Below are 15,025 nucleotides of genomic sequence, written 5' to 3'. Positions count from 1 at the left end.
TTAAATTTCATTTATAATCCAAGTTTAACTTCTGAAAAGTACATGGGTTACTAGGAAAAGTTCTATGTTTGCACAAATTTTTATATAAGGGAAATAGAATGAAATTTCAAGTAGCGCCAATAAATTTATTGGAGCCCAATTTGAAGAATGCTTGACCTAAAGAAAGTCCGATCCAAAGGAAGTCGGCCTACCGAAGACAGACTTGACAAGAAGCAACCTCACTTCTCACTTGTATCCGATCGACCAAAATTAATCTGTCTGTCGTTATTTTGACCGAGTCATTCCATCCCTTCCCTTAATATTGGACCAGATCATATAACTGGATGAAAGACACTTAATTGTGGTTTCATCCAAATAGTTAAAAATTTACATCGTATAATTTATTTATTTTTATCTCATGATGATACTAGAAACTTAATTATTAATTGTTCGCAATAGAAACTCCATTAAATGCATAGTTTCCAAACCTCCAAACTTGGGCCCTTGTACAGAGTTTGAGCCTCTTTCTTCAAGTCGCATAAGAGGAGGCCGAATCCTTTTGTCCGTTCATATATATTAGTAAAAATTAATGATCCTTATTATTTTATAGGTGGAGGTCATTAATTTTTATTAATATATATAAAGAGATCATTCTCTAATTCTTTGAAGGATCTAAGTTGGAATAAGAAGGATATGATTGAGGTCTCGTATAATGAAAACCATAGAAAAAAAATTAAGAGATAAAATAAAATTTCTCTACTCAAAATAAGTTTTTCTTTATTATCATATTTTTAAGATGGATGGAGTACATTTGGCGAATTGGAATAACAAATGACACGTTGAATATTTATAGAAACAATCAAACAAAGAGATAGGATCCTTTGGATAGTAAAATATGATTTAAAAGATAGATCATGAAAATTTATTTATTGATTTATATGGATCCTATCTATTTAACATATATAAATTAATGAATTAGTATAATGGTCTATTATGGCGTATGTTAAAGATCGTGGAGATAAATAATTGTAGCGGCTTGATGTAGTGGGCCCGCCAGTTCCCAAAACGAACCGATCCGGCGAGCGAACCGGTCACTTCGTGCTATGTTTCACAATGATCCAGAGACTTAAATGCCCCTTCCGTCCCTTACTCGCGCCCCCTCTCCGTGATTCGCCTCAATCTCGGTCACTGAGCGTATTGTTATCGATCGCCGCTGCCCGCCGGCCACCGCGGCCACGTCCCTCTGGAGGAAATTAGAATATGAAGAAGGATACAGAGGTGGTGCGGGTGGGGAAGTATGAGATCGGGCGGATGCTCGGCGAGGGCAACTTCGCCAAGGTCAAGCTCGCCCGCCACGTCGATTCCGGCCGCTGCTTCGCCGTCAAGATCCTCGAGCGCAAGCGCGTCCTCGATCTCCGAACCCACGACCAGGTTAGAATCGCGATATGTAATTCGTTTAATGTTCTTACCGATTTGGGCAACTGGGCGATGCTTGATTTGGACGTTGCTGCTTATGTTTCGAGGGCTGCAGATTAAGAGGGAGATTGCGACGCTGAAGCTGCTCAGGCATCCAAATGTTGTCAGATTGTTTGAGGTTTTTCGTTTCTCCTCCACTCTGTTTTCTTGGTTATGTTTTGCGATGGTTTTGTGTTTTGGAATATTCTAGATAATTTTTTCGACCGCGTCAGATGAGACCACGAATTTTCTCTTCTACATTTACTGGATTTTCCCATTTTTCTTCTTCCTTCTTTCTGTCTTCCATTTTGAAATAGTCAGTTACGGCAAGCTTCCGTTGCGAGTTAAGTCACGAGCCACATGACCCGATGACCGCGACAACATCGACCACGGCTTGACTTGTGGTTTTTGCTGTTAGTTCATGATTTTGTGGTGTACCTTGAACGAGAAATATCTTGTGGTATTGCTTCTCCGTTGATGACGGATGTTGAGAACGGGACCAACGTGGATCACTCGAGGAGAAAGGAGGTTTGTTTGAGAGATGGAATCATGATGGAATGGACGACTTGCCTTGGTCTTTAGACCTTATCACTTTCTCTTTCTCGCGTCCCTTGGTCCACCACGAAACAATTATCCATTTAGCTTCGTCGAGTTGAAATTTTATTGCACTCAGATGGCAATATTATTATTTTTTAAAAAATCAAGATCTCCCCCCTTCCACCCCAAAAAGAATAATTAGGAAAATTGCCAAAGTCTACTTTTTTTTAATGCAGTTGGGAACTACGAGAGTGCTTTTATATCTACTTGCATCAATTTTAAAAATTAAATAAATAAAATAATAAAAATATTGATACTGAATAACAAAATTTGATATAGAATATTTGCATGGTCTCTCCTTCCCCCCTTCCACCATGAGGTGGTCAAATTTCGGCTAGTAGTCAGGTGCTTGGCTAGTAGCTACCCATGATTTATCTCTACTATGTTGGTTTGGGGACGGGCTGACGGAGACGCTGGGGCGAGCGAACCGCCTTTTGCCACCCTGGTTTTCCATCCAAGTAAACCAAGCCTTAAGTTCTCATGTCTTTATTTTGCTATCTCTTCTGTATAATCACTAAGTGCTGGCCTTTTGACCCACTATTTTAATTAATAATAATCTGAAGAACTAACTAGTCTACCTTATTTATGATTTGCATTGTCTGCAGGTCCTGGCAAGCAAGACAAAGATTTACATGGTTCTTGAATATGAAACTGGCGGTGAGCTTTTTGATAGAATTGTAAGTAGGATTGTTAATGCAATCTATTTAGCAAGAAATTCACGTACTAATCATCTGTAAATAAGTTGTCATTCATATCAAGTTGTTTCCTGCATAACTAACTGACCACTTGATTTCTTCGGTATAAGGAATCCAAAGGAAGGCTTCCAGAACCTGAAGGGCGCAAACTTTTTCAGCAACTCATTGATGCTGTCAGCTATTGCCATGAGAAAGGTGTATTCCACAGAGACTTAAAGGTAATCAAACAAATACAGAATTTTTTATATTTTAGAACAAGATATAGAATTTGATTAAATAGGACTTCTCCATTCTCTTCCATGCTTTGCATACAGCCAGAAAATGTGCTTCTTGACACACAAGGAAACATTAAAATATCTGACTTTGGCTTAAGTGCTCTACCTCAACAATTTGGGGTAAGTGCTCCATACAATACTGCCAAATAGACATCTTGTTCATAATGTTATTTACGTTTATTGGTAGCAATGTTCATTACTCTTTCTTACTTTTCCATTTTGTAATTACTTTGGCCAGCATGATGGCTTATTGCACACAACCTGTGGAAGTCCAAACTATGTTGCCCCTGAGGTAAAAATTGATCTAATTGTATCTGAAATCCTACTAAGGTTTTGTATGTTTTATATTTGTCTATAAAAGAAAAGTTCATTGTAACTATGTTCCTTCCACGAGCTTAAGGTTATTGCCAACAAAGGATATGATGGTGCAACGGCAGACATTTGGTCTTGTGGTGTAATATTGTATGTCATTCTTACTGGATGTCTTCCGTTTGATGATACAAACCTTGCTGTTCTTTATCAAAAAGTGAGTAGTTGATCTTTTCATAACTAGTCTCAGCATATAGAAATTATATGCCTAATTAATTCCTTTTTTACATTGGCTAGATATCAAAGGGTGATGTCCAGATTCCTAAATGGCTATCTTCGGGAGCCCGCAATATGATAAGGAGAATTCTCGATCCAAATCCTCAAATCAGGATAAATATGACTCAAATCAAAGAAGATAAATGGTTCAAGCAAGACTATACTCCCGTTGAACCTGAAGAGGATGAGGAAGACATTGACTCTGATGTTGAATCTTTCTCAATCAGAGAGGTAGATGAATTTCTGAAACTTAAATTAATCACCACGCATTATTTTGTGTTGAAAGGTAACAATTTGAATGTTTGGTCAAGGTTCCTGAAGCAGACAAACTTGGAGATGCATGCCATCATATCAATGCTTTTGAGCTAATTGGAATGTCATCTTGCCTTGACCTCTCTGGGTTCTTTGAGGAAGAGGTGAACTCCCTGTTTATCAACTCTCTAAAAATTTGAGTTTCAACCCTCAAGTTCTGATATATAAAGCTTTAGAGAGGCTACTAATGATTTAGAATGAGCTGATAACCTAATTTTATTGACTTTAGGATGCCTCCAGTAGAAAGATCAGATTCACCTCAAACTGTCAACCAGAAGAATTGCTAAATAAAATTGAGGACATTGTCACGTCAATGGGACTTCAAGTACAGAGAGGACATGGAAAGGTTAGCCTCCCTTTTCTTCTAAAAAAATGAATGTCTGATAAGAAACCTTTTTTTGGTCTAAAAAAATGAATGGTAAACAAATGACAATTAAAACCTAGATATTGTCTTTACAGTTGAAGGTGATGCAAAACTGTGAGATTAAAACGAGTGTCAAGTCACTTTCAGCTGTTACTGAGGTATTTTTTGAAGCTATTTTCCAACTTTTTTTTTTGATGTAAAGAGAATACATGAAGAACCGGGTTGTACATTATGAGCTGCCTCTAAATCCAATTCGAGACCTTTTCTTGTCAATTCATTCCCTTAAAAGTGATCAATGTTATGTGTTTATTAAACAAGAGAGGTTGGAATTACTGATTGAAATTCAGGATCCACAAATCTTTTCAAATTTACAAACACTTTATACATGTCCGTCTTTCAATTACAAAATTCTCACCCTCATTCCTGAAACATATATAGGTGTTTGAACTTGGTCCATCACTATACGTTGTTGAACTAAGAAAAACTCATGGAGATTCTTCCATGTATCGGCAGGTATTATCCTCTTCAAATTTCAAGTAATTTTTCCGATGAAATTGAAATGATGCAAGATGTTAGACTACTATCCCTGCTAAATTTAGTAATGAAACTAGTCAGTCATTATCTTAAGAGTTAAAAAATGTCCATCCTTGCAGCTTTGGGCAAAGCTTTCAGATAGCTTGGGTGTTAGCAAAAGCCAAGAGGTTTTGGCAAACCAGTCATTGATGCCAGAGCTTAAAGGATTAGAAGGAGAGAGTGCTGTGGCTGCCTGAATACATATGTACCGGCTCACGTAAGAGTTGAATAGACTACGAATATGAAAGCTAATTATGCCTTTAAACTTACAATGAAAGCTTTGCAAAACACATGCACACTACAGTTGCATGCAGTAAATGGTTGCTCTTTGAGCATCACTATTAAGTTAGTTCCAAATTAATTAAAGTTCAGAATTAGCTACCAGAGCAGCTAAAATTTTTTCATACATGGAAGAAAAAAATGATGGAACAGTCAGACAATGAGGTCATCGAGCGGTGGGGGTTTCACGGGGTACCCAATAGAAAAGGAATACCAGAAAAATAATTTCATCATGAACATTTAGTTTGTCAGTACTCAAACAGGGATCTACAAAATTATTTTTCCTTTATTATTTTTGCAAAAACTAAGGCTTTGTTTTCGTTTATGATTTTTTTCTTTCAAAAAACTTTACAATTGATTGATAGCAAACATTTATCCTCTTGTGTCAGGCCAATGCTGAGCTTCTAGCCAAGACGGCGGTTGGATCCAACGGTCGGGCAATCGCTGGGCTTCTAAGTTCTGACAAAAAAATATGGATGTGTGTGTTATTGAAGAGATCTGAAATCTATATCCGTTAATGCAGTAACAATATCCATGATTTATAATTTTATTTGTAGATTTTACTGCATCTATATAGGTTCAAATAAACTTGTAAACATCACGTAAAGTGATAAACCTTTAAGACATCTCTAGCAACTTTATTCTATTACCATTTCGTGCACTTTGTCAACAACATTTTGAGGTTAAATGGACATCATCGACGATTATCTTTAAATTTCCATCCTAAATCATCAATCTAATATAGGTTCAAGTAAAAAAAATACCGAAATGTGATGCTCGCGTGATGGTGTAGTGGTAGAGTGTCTATATAATCTTCTAAAAAAGTACTGAAATGTGATGCCTCCCGCTATGTTGTTGCAGTACAACGTATATAGACGTCTATACAATCTTCCAAGTGTCCACGATTTGATTTTTAGCTACGGTGTATCATAGAATATTTTGTAAATTTGGGATGCTAAGTCGTCCGTTGTAATCATTTCCGGATTTACTCAATGACCAATGAAAATTTTTCATAAGATTGAGTCGATTATTCCCAAGATTAGTTTGACTGAAGGGTTGGGTACCTAATGCAAATTAAAAAATAAATAAATAAATAAAGTACTAAAATATGACACCCTGAAGGCACCGTGTGATAAAAAGAGATAGGAGGGATTCTCATATAACAAGACAAAAAGAGACAGGAAGGATTCCCATACAACAAGGGTTCGATTCTCTCCCAGGATATGTTCGAAGTGCTAGAATCACTCATGATGTTGGATCATCTACTATGACTCATCTACATTTTTTAGATTTACTCTGGTGGCCAGTAGAAAATTTTCACAAGATCGAGCTAGTCACCTCCGAATTAGTCGATTCTAAGAGCGGAATTCCTTATTGGATATATGTGAATGAGAAATAGATGGAAAGGAAAGAGACTCCATTATAAATGAGACTTTAGTGTCATATTGAGAGTTTTAAAGTATATTGGTTGCTTTATATTGATTCACAAATATTATAGTTGTGAATAAATATATAGGGAGAGGTTCTCTCTCAGTGTGGATGCGTAGAGGGTGTAAATCCAAAACCCTACTCATTTTACCATTCTATTTTTAAAAAATAACATTTAACCCCCACAAACAGATAATTATGCCATTGTATTTTTTTTTAATCATTTTTCAATAATAAAGGGGAAAAACACATTGAATTGACTATTATATATTTCGATAAAAATCGTCATAAAATTTATACATACATACACCAGCATAAACAACAGAAAAGTAGTGACTTTGAAAGGGATAACTAGCCAAAACTCATTCCATCACTTTTACCAAACCAAAAAAGAGTCAGGATTCTAAATTTATGAACTAAAATCAATTGGTAAACCCAGTTAGCTCTGGGGTGATCAGTCCAATCCCACAAAAATTTTCCACCAGTCACCAGTAAATCGAGAATCACTTTTAGTGGGCAGCCCAAAAATCGAGCATCCTTTAGTTACGCGTCTCATTTGGAGAATTTTTTTTACAAAATACGTCATAATTGAGGATTAAATTACAGATACCTAGGTGACAACTTGAATATCATATCCCTGCATCATAGCCTTAAAAGTGATGAACTAAAATCAAATGAAGATGAAATAAAATTTATCATTAAAAATCTTCTCCTCCTTGTGAGCAAATGTGATATTTTCTCTTTTTGAGATTATTATAAAAAAAATGATAAAAAAAACAAGAATATAATTATCTTTTATAAGATTACCTTTTGGTCAATGGAAGATTAAATATTATTTTTTTCAATATAGAGGGTAAAATATTATGGATAGAAAATACAGGGTTGGTATTTTACCCCTAAAAAAAATACTTAAATGTGACAAATTTATTAGCAATACCTAATCTCTGCTAAACCACATCTCCACCGTCGATTTGTATAACAGGTGGACTCGTCTGGCGTCCGCTTCTAGCGGTGAATTAACATCCGATGTCATCGAGGCGGCTCCGAAACCCTACTTTTTCATTCTCGAGCTGCTGCGGCTTCCTCTCCGATGCCGGCAGTCTTTTCTGGCGGACTCCGATCCCATAGCTTCTTAGACAATGTAAGATTCTTCCCTCTTTTCTTGTAGTCGCTACCTTTCTTCCTTGCTCCTTTTTTCGATTTCATTATAAATATATGCTATGAGCCTATGAGAGGTTTCTAGGTCACAACAAACCTTCCGCAAAGATTTACACCTTAAAACATTGTGAATGGGCGAAGTAGGATCTCCTCTCTCTCTCTCTCTCTCTCTAAAAAAGGTTATTTTTACATCAGAATCTATTGAAAACTATGAATATCTTGACTTTTTTTTTTGGCAGTCGATATTGTATATGGTTAAAAAATTGAGTTATCTCTGTCATTATATAGTGGATATGAAGTCTCAATAAATGAATTTCGATATGAAATCTCATGCAGATACAGTTGTGTCAGGATCCTGTGTAAATTGAAATAACCCTAGCCCTTTAACTGATAACTAGTAATATATTGCGTGAACATTTTCTAACTATTTCTGCTTTTTGGCCATTTTTTCGATTTCATTATCATATATGCTATGAGCCTATGACAGGTTTCTAGGTCACGACAAACCTTGCAAAGATTTACACCTTAAAACATTGTGAATGGGCGAAGTAGGATCTCCTCTCTCTCTCTCTCTCTCTCTCTCTCTCTCTCTCTCAGGTTATTTTTACATCACAATCTATTGAAAACTATGAATATCTTGACTTATTTTTTTTTGGCAGTTGATATTGTATATGGTTAAAATGTGAGTTATTCTCTGGCATTATATAGTGGATATAAAGTCTCAATAAATGAATTTCGATATGAAATCTCATGCAGATACAGTTGTGTCAGGATCCTGTGTAAATTGAAATAACCCTAGCCCTTTAACTGATAACTAGTAACATATTGGGTGAAAATTTTCTAACTATTTCTGCTTTTCGGCCATTTTTTCCTAGCTAAAAAGTCTACTTATCGTAGTTGCTTTAAATTCTTACGTCTCTTGGTTGGGATCGATTGCAACATTTACTAACATTGGCTTGGAAAAACAAAATGGGGAACTATTTTTTAGATTACCATTAGATACTTGTAATTGCCATTCTGCATGTGGGAGTGCTGTGTGTAGATTACACTGAAGACCACAAATTGATCGAGCCATAAGTTAACTCTATCATCCCCATAAACCTTGTATATGCTCTCCATTTTTTTCTATATTTTTTATACTGCTTTTGATAAAACTCAATTACTTGAAGTTGAACAGAGGATAACATTTACTTGTTCTTTCTTTGGAAAGGTTTGTACTTCATTTTCATTGGAACTGCCAGTGAGCTATCTTGACCATCAAAGAAGGCAAATAGAAAATATTTGGTAGAGTTCTTCAGAATCTAACCTAGAGTTAGATGCCTTCTTCAAAGTTAGCACGATGCTTTAGATGTGGTGAACATGGGCACATTGTTGATGATTGTAGCTTGGACGAGAATATTTGCTTCTTTTGCAAGGAATCAGGGCATGTCCAGGATGAGTGTCCGAGGAAAACTAAACTGAATGCTAAAAAAAAGCCACAGCTGCAGAGTCATAGATCTAGATCTAGATCTAGAACTAAAGAGAAGATACGATGCTTCAACTGCCATGAACGAGGACACTTGTCTAAGGCATGCCCCTTGGTTGAAGATATTTGCAACTTTTGCAAGCAGACAGGGCATTTGAAGAAGGATTGTGTGCTGAAGACTCGCAATGACCAGCATAGTGCTCAACAAGAGCCAAAACAACATGAGGAGAGTCAAAGGCAGCAGAGCACCACAACTCAGGGTTTTGCCTTTGCTCAAGAGAAGGATATGAGAGTCCAATATCCTCATAATTTCCACTCAGGTACATGAACTTTGAGGATTAAATTTATTAGTGAATGAACGTTTTTGTATCCTTGTTTTTAACTTTTTTAATTATTCAATTTATTAGTAATTGATTAAGAAATTGTTGTGGTTAGGTTTTATGTTTTGGTTACATTTTTATTTTGGTTCAAATATGTTATATGTTGGAACTTGTGGATTGTTGACACATGAGACGACATTGATGCTGATCTTTTATTTGATATTTGGAGGTTACTGTGATTGAGCTATAGCATATCGTGTTTGAATTGATGAATTCATATCTAGCTTCCAGAAGCTATGATGATTTTCTGTGAATTTTTGTAGTTAATTTATTGTGGGGAGTCGCTGGACTCTTAGTAACTTTATTGCCTGAAGTATGGTGATTTAGCTTGACATGACCATTGTCGGAAGTGTTTATTGATTCAGACTTATACATGGGCCTACTATAATTTTCTGACTTTGTGTAATTATTTCCTAAAACTTTAGAAGTCTGATTTTACTATGTTTGTTTCTTAGAATGCGTTGGTTGTTGAAAATCTTCTTACGTTGTAGTCAATTTTTTGTGCACTTCTGTTGGTAATTTAATTGGTTTGTTCTCCATCTACAAACATTGTAGTTTCAATATTTTTATATTTGAAGGTTGTTATCTAGTTGATTTTGTAATGACATTGTCACTGTAAGTCATGCTATAGTAGGTGCTCTCATGTGGTTTCATTTGATGCACCCATGCTAAGCATGGTGGGATATTTTGTTTGCCAATTTTTCTTGTTATAAAATTTTTGCTATATCACATGTTAATTAATTGATCTTCTATTGATTCTAGATTTACCTGTTTTGACATACTCATTTGTTGCTTCCTATTGATGTGTTCCATCCCAATGGATGACAATCCTCTGATCTTTCTGAATGACTTCTGTTGGGACTTGTTACATTCTAGATCTATCAGTCATTAGAAATATTTATGATTCTAAAATACTGAATCAGTTAGAACTTAGTAGCATCAGAAGGTTTGCTTCTGGAAGGGACATGCTGTGCGTGTTCAGTTTCATTGTGTGGTGATCTTATCTTGTTTAATGCTTCTTTGATTGAAAAATGTACTTCCACTTATACATTTGTAATGTTTCAAGGGTATTTACTGCAGCCCCCTTTGGGATACCAAGGTTTTATACCTCCTTTGCATGTGTTATGGCCTCTACCTGGTCCTGCCTTGCTCCACACGGAGCCTTTTGGCCCAGGCATCCATCCTACACCTGTTCCATTTCCTTCTGATACACTGCCACCTCTAGAAATTATGGAGCAGAAGCTTGCTTCACAACACTGGGAAATGCAACGACTCACAGCAGAGAACCAAAGATTTGCTGCCGTCCATTCTTCTTTGAAGCAAGAATTAACAGATGCCCAAAAGGAGCTGCAAAGACTGCAAAACCAAATGGATGCCGTAAAAACTGGGAAAGATCAACAATTAAAATTGTTCTTGGATAAGGTTGCAAAGATGGAAGCTGATTTGAAATCTTCTGAATCTGCGAAAGTGGAGTTGCAACAGGCTCACGCTGAAGCACAAAGCTTGGCAGGGGCAAGACAAGAATTAATCTCTCAAGTTCAACAGATGAATCAAGATTTGCAAAGGAGCCATGGTGATGACCAGCAAATTCTAGCATTGATGTCTGAACTTGAGGTTCTCAGACAAGAATACCAGTGTTGCAGGTCAGAGCTCTCCTTCCATTGTCAATTGAAATTTTCATAATGAAAAATGTCCAAGCTTCTCCTCTGAAAAATATTGCAGAGAAACATATGACAATGAGAGGAAATTGCGCATTGGTCATTATGAGGCTCTTCAAGCAACAGAGAAGAATTTTGATTCAATGATTAGGGAATTAGAAAAACTGCATGCGGAATTGTCAAATGCTGCCATCATAGACAAAAGTGCTACCGCTACTTTAGGTTCATTTTTTTTTTTCACATGCTTCATAAAAGAGGGCATTTCTTGTGAACTTTATTGAGGTTAGTTTTTGGACAAACTTTGGATGCCAGGAGGACAATTTGGGATAAATGCTGATGCCTACAAGGAAAATGATGCATCTGGAAGATATCATACCAGACAAATTCCTTATGAAGATAGATATGGAAAGGTATCCCCGGCTTTGTTTAGCTAGTACTCTAATTATCATGGATTTACTTTACCAGGCATTCTTGCTTTTTGCTTCACAACTCAGAAGATAATTGATTACAGAAAAAGATTTGTTTGAGTACAAATAGGATGATGGACTCGTAGTTTCGAATTGTGGAATTTTAGAAACTAAAGATTTAAGTTAAGCTGTGCTAAAAGAAACTATCAGAAATATGGCATGGAAAGAAACAAGGGAATAGTTAAAATGGATGGAAGAAAAGTTCTATGAGACTTTTAGGTATCTTGAATCTATTATTTATAAAAGAAAGAGATGTAGATGCTAGGATTACTATTAAGTGGTTCAAATGCAAAAAGTATTATGTGATCATTGTGGATCACAAAAAGAAAGATTCTGCGATACTAACCACAGTTCCAACTTACGTTATGGTTAAGAGTGTTAAGCAATCAAGAAACAACACATACAAAAAAATTGTAACATAGATTACATTGATAAGAACAGATACTACACATGATCTTAGCCAAAAGGCCGAGAAAGGAATAAAAAATTGTAACATAGATGATAATGCTAAAGATGATAGTATGGGAGAAAAAAAAAATAGTATAAAGGTTTTCAGAGAGGATCCAAATCTTTTATAGTTTTACAAACTGAATGAGCTAGACTTGAAGATATGAGGACCAAACAAAATTCTACTTGTCATAATTTCAAAGATTTTAACAGATGTAGAACGCATTAGTTGTTTTAGATTGTAAGAATCTAGGTTGTCTTGGATTTTACATTTAATAGTAGGTTATTATGTAAGAGTCCTGTATGTATATATTGGTATAATAGTATAATGCACTTTCATCCCTTTGTACTTGCTATCAGAATGGGTAAATTAGAGTTTTGCATTGGGTTTTTTCCCTTCAGCTCCATAGAGAGAGCCATGGATTTAATGTAATGGTGCAATCTCCCCTCTTCCATGATGCTATTTTTTCTTCTCTGCCTCCCCTGTTCCCAACTTTCTTTCTTTCTATATCGATAATATCATTTCATGGTTTTCATATCATAGCCTCGCGTCTTCCCTTGTAACTGTAGGTCGGCTACCTTGCCTCTTGGTGTTGACATCCTTGGCAAGATGCTTCATCTCAGTTTGGTTTAAGTGGCTCCCCTTTACTGGCCAATCTCTGTTTGACTTTCCTCTATGCTATTAGAAAACTTGTATTATGAATCCTAGAGGTGACAAGTGCCACACTCAATTCCTTCACGTGTAGATTGTCACTCGCTTGACTTTGTGGTTCACAACACATTGCTACTTTCTGTGAATTACATGGCATCCTTGATGCATGCAGGCTTCCTTTTGCTGCCTCTTGAGTTGGCTGCTTCGTGGTGACATAGGTGATGAAATCCCTCATCCCAATTTTCCAGATCTTGAACAGGTCCAAGACCAACTTTGTTTTGAAAATTAAAGAAATGGAAATAATCTTTCCATAAAAACAGGGGCAACAATTTTTTTTAATATCAAAATAGAGAAGGCACAGTAAAAAAAAGGAGCCATATCTGGAAAAAGAGGTGGCAGTACTGATTTAAAAATATATATTTTGCTGCCAGGATTTTGATAGAGCACTACACCATTAACTCTCCTCTTTGCCATATTAGTTGAATTGTCTTAATACCCTTTTCCTCGTCATTTCATCCTCTATTCATCAAGTTGATGCACCATTAGGTTCTTTATTCCTCATCAACTTTAGTCAATCTTATTATTACTCTCTCAAGTAAAATAGATTTTAGAACAATTAGTCTCCTCTGGAATCTACTGTCTATAGGAGTAATGATCAACTTTTGCTTAGTTTCTCTTTCAGCATTGACTTGTAGTCTCTAGAGAAGATATCAAAATCTTCATTTATCTCTTTTTCTCTTCAATCCTTCATAATTTGCTGTTCATCTTCATCATTCTTTTCCTCTTCAATCCTTCCTAATTTTCCACTTCACCTTTGCAAACTTCAATATTTTGCAGTATCTTGATGATTCAGGTGTTTTGGATGAAGATTAACTCAAGAAGTCTTTGAAGACGCCTCTTAATCAGAGTGTCTTTCTATATCTTTGTTGAGTGTATTCTCATTCATCTATTCTAAATTGTGGGTTTCTTTTTCTATTTTTGAGTAACAATTTAATTATTGCCGAAATATGTATACTCATCCTCTCATATGCAATATTTATTCATGGGATGTGACAGGGAAGTATTTAGTCATTGGATATAATGTCACAGTTATACATATTCTATACGAGTGTAATTATACTTTTTCTTAAGTGTCACAATACAATTCCATCCTTTTCAATTCCAGCGGATAGTTTTGCAGAGTTTAATGAATAAAGGAACCTTGCAGCCGACCCTAAAATAATTGGTACCAACATGACTTGCCATAGTTGTTTAAAATACAATTCCTTTACGGTAAATCGGGAAATTGTAGTTTGCCAGTGCGGAGGAGGGCTTCCTCGATTTTGCCGAGATTCGAACCCTTTTCTTATGGTAGCAACTCTGCTCCGCACTGGCCAACTCAACCTTGCCCGGGGGGCGCTTCTTTTAAATTCAAGAAACTAGTTAATCTGCATCATTGATAAAATTCATATGTCAACAGAGATGCTGTCTTGACTTCTATTTAAATTACAGGGGCATGCTGGTGTTGCAGCTCCATATCCCGAAAGTGCAGCTGGTTTGGTCTCTGCTCAAGCCGTATACAATGCCTCCATTGTCCCAAGGGATAGCGTTTTGGGAATTACAGGCAACGATGGACCTCAAGGCATTCATGCATCTTTAGCCTCTGGATATGCTGCTAGAGGAGTTGGTGTGGATCTGTCGGCCACAGGAATGACTGCAGCTGCTCGTGATTCTACACAGGCGCCTCCATCTTATGGTGCAGCACAGCAAGCAGCATACGTGACTGGGTGTGATTACAAGGCACTTTGTGGTGGTAGCAATGCTCCGATGCATCCTTGATGTCTAAAGTGATGTATATTCTTCGAAATGTGTCTGCTAGACTGTTACCCAATGCTTTGTGCATTTGTAAAACTTTACAAAGACCAGAATACGCTGCTGTTAGGAGTTTGCCGCTCATCTTACTCATCAGTAGTAGCTAGCCCCCATGACGAAGCAGTATTTGAGGTTCTTGCTCTTCATGCCGGCTTGCTGCCTCAGCATGCGTGCACTGTCAACTTCATCTATGTTAATGCTGTGTTTGGTGTTGGCACCACATTCTGTGAGCTCTTGTCACCCTCACAAGGACCCCACGTTGGGCCCTTCTCCTCGGGCATTCACTCAACAGAATAAAATTTATATCGTGTTTTTATCATTTTATTTGACATTCCCTCATTTCCATGTGGCAAAATAAATGTAGTCGTCATTCCCCAGTCAGTAGAAATCTATACTCATCCCCTC

General features: G+C 36.6%; 2 protein-coding genes and 1 pseudogene across 3 annotated transcripts; 2 read left to right on the top strand and 1 right to left on the bottom strand.

Annotated features, from left to right (window-relative positions):
* Window positions 1–1,123: 1,123 nt before the first annotated feature.
* Window positions 1,124–5,763, top strand: LOC121980125 (CBL-interacting protein kinase 1-like). 2 transcript variants are annotated; one of them, XM_042532100.1, is made up of 14 exons: window positions 1,126–1,410; window positions 1,511–1,573; window positions 2,637–2,708; window positions 2,837–2,944; window positions 3,041–3,121; window positions 3,240–3,293; window positions 3,402–3,527; window positions 3,608–3,817; window positions 3,898–4,002; window positions 4,128–4,244; window positions 4,358–4,420; window positions 4,701–4,775; window positions 4,916–5,052; window positions 5,504–5,763. In XM_042532100.1, exons 1-13 carry the CDS (start codon window positions 1,240–1,242, stop codon window positions 5,030–5,032), a joined length of 1,362 nt encoding a protein of 453 aa, XP_042388034.1. In that variant the 5' UTR covers window positions 1,126–1,239; the 3' UTR covers window positions 5,033–5,052; window positions 5,504–5,763. The 2 variants fall into 2 exon arrangements, with proteins under 2 accessions (XP_042388027.1, XP_042388034.1); XM_042532093.1 differs by lacking the exon at window positions 4,916–5,052 and having other exon boundaries at window positions 1,124–1,410.
* Window positions 5,764–7,534: 1,771 nt separating this feature from the next.
* Window positions 7,535–14,939, top strand: LOC121980115. Its single transcript, XM_042532083.1, has 6 exons — window positions 7,535–7,683; window positions 8,911–9,485; window positions 10,612–11,188; window positions 11,268–11,425; window positions 11,516–11,613; window positions 14,261–14,939. Exons 2-6 carry the CDS (start codon window positions 9,017–9,019, stop codon window positions 14,585–14,587), a joined length of 1,629 nt encoding a protein of 542 aa, XP_042388017.1. The 5' UTR covers window positions 7,535–7,683; window positions 8,911–9,016; the 3' UTR covers window positions 14,588–14,939.
* On the bottom strand, window positions 11,997–12,151 carry LOC121994578 (annotated as a pseudogene).
* Window positions 14,940–15,025: the final 86 nt, after the last annotated feature.

Source organism: Zingiber officinale, chromosome 1B (assembly GCF_018446385.1).
Source record: "Zingiber officinale cultivar Zhangliang chromosome 1B, Zo_v1.1, whole genome shotgun sequence".
In the NCBI taxonomy this organism is placed as follows: domain Eukaryota; kingdom Viridiplantae; phylum Streptophyta; class Magnoliopsida; order Zingiberales; family Zingiberaceae; genus Zingiber; species Zingiber officinale.
This window is presented reverse-complemented; position numbering and strand designations above follow the sequence as displayed.

Excerpts from the sequence above, each read along its gene's own strand:
- LOC121980125 (XM_042532093.1), top strand. The coding sequence starts at position 1,240 with ATGAAGAAGGATACAGAGGTGGTGCGGGTGGGGAAGTATGAGATCGGG. Across the intron at positions 4,003-4,127 it reads CTGGGTTCTTTGAGGAAGAG|GATGCCTCCAGTAGAAAGAT; the intron begins GTGAACTCCCTG and ends TATTGACTTTAG. Across the intron at positions 4,776-5,503 it reads ATTCTTCCATGTATCGGCAG|GCCAATGCTGAGCTTCTAGC; the intron begins GTATTATCCTCT and ends CTCTTGTGTCAG.
- LOC121980115 (XM_042532083.1), top strand. The coding sequence starts at position 9,017 with ATGCCTTCTTCAAAGTTAGCACGATGCTTTAGATGTGGTGAACATGGG. Across the intron at positions 9,486-10,611 it reads TCCTCATAATTTCCACTCAG|GGTATTTACTGCAGCCCCCT; the intron begins GTACATGAACTT and ends TAATGTTTCAAG. Across the intron at positions 11,614-14,260 it reads ATGAAGATAGATATGGAAAG|GGGCATGCTGGTGTTGCAGC; the intron begins GTATCCCCGGCT and ends TTTAAATTACAG.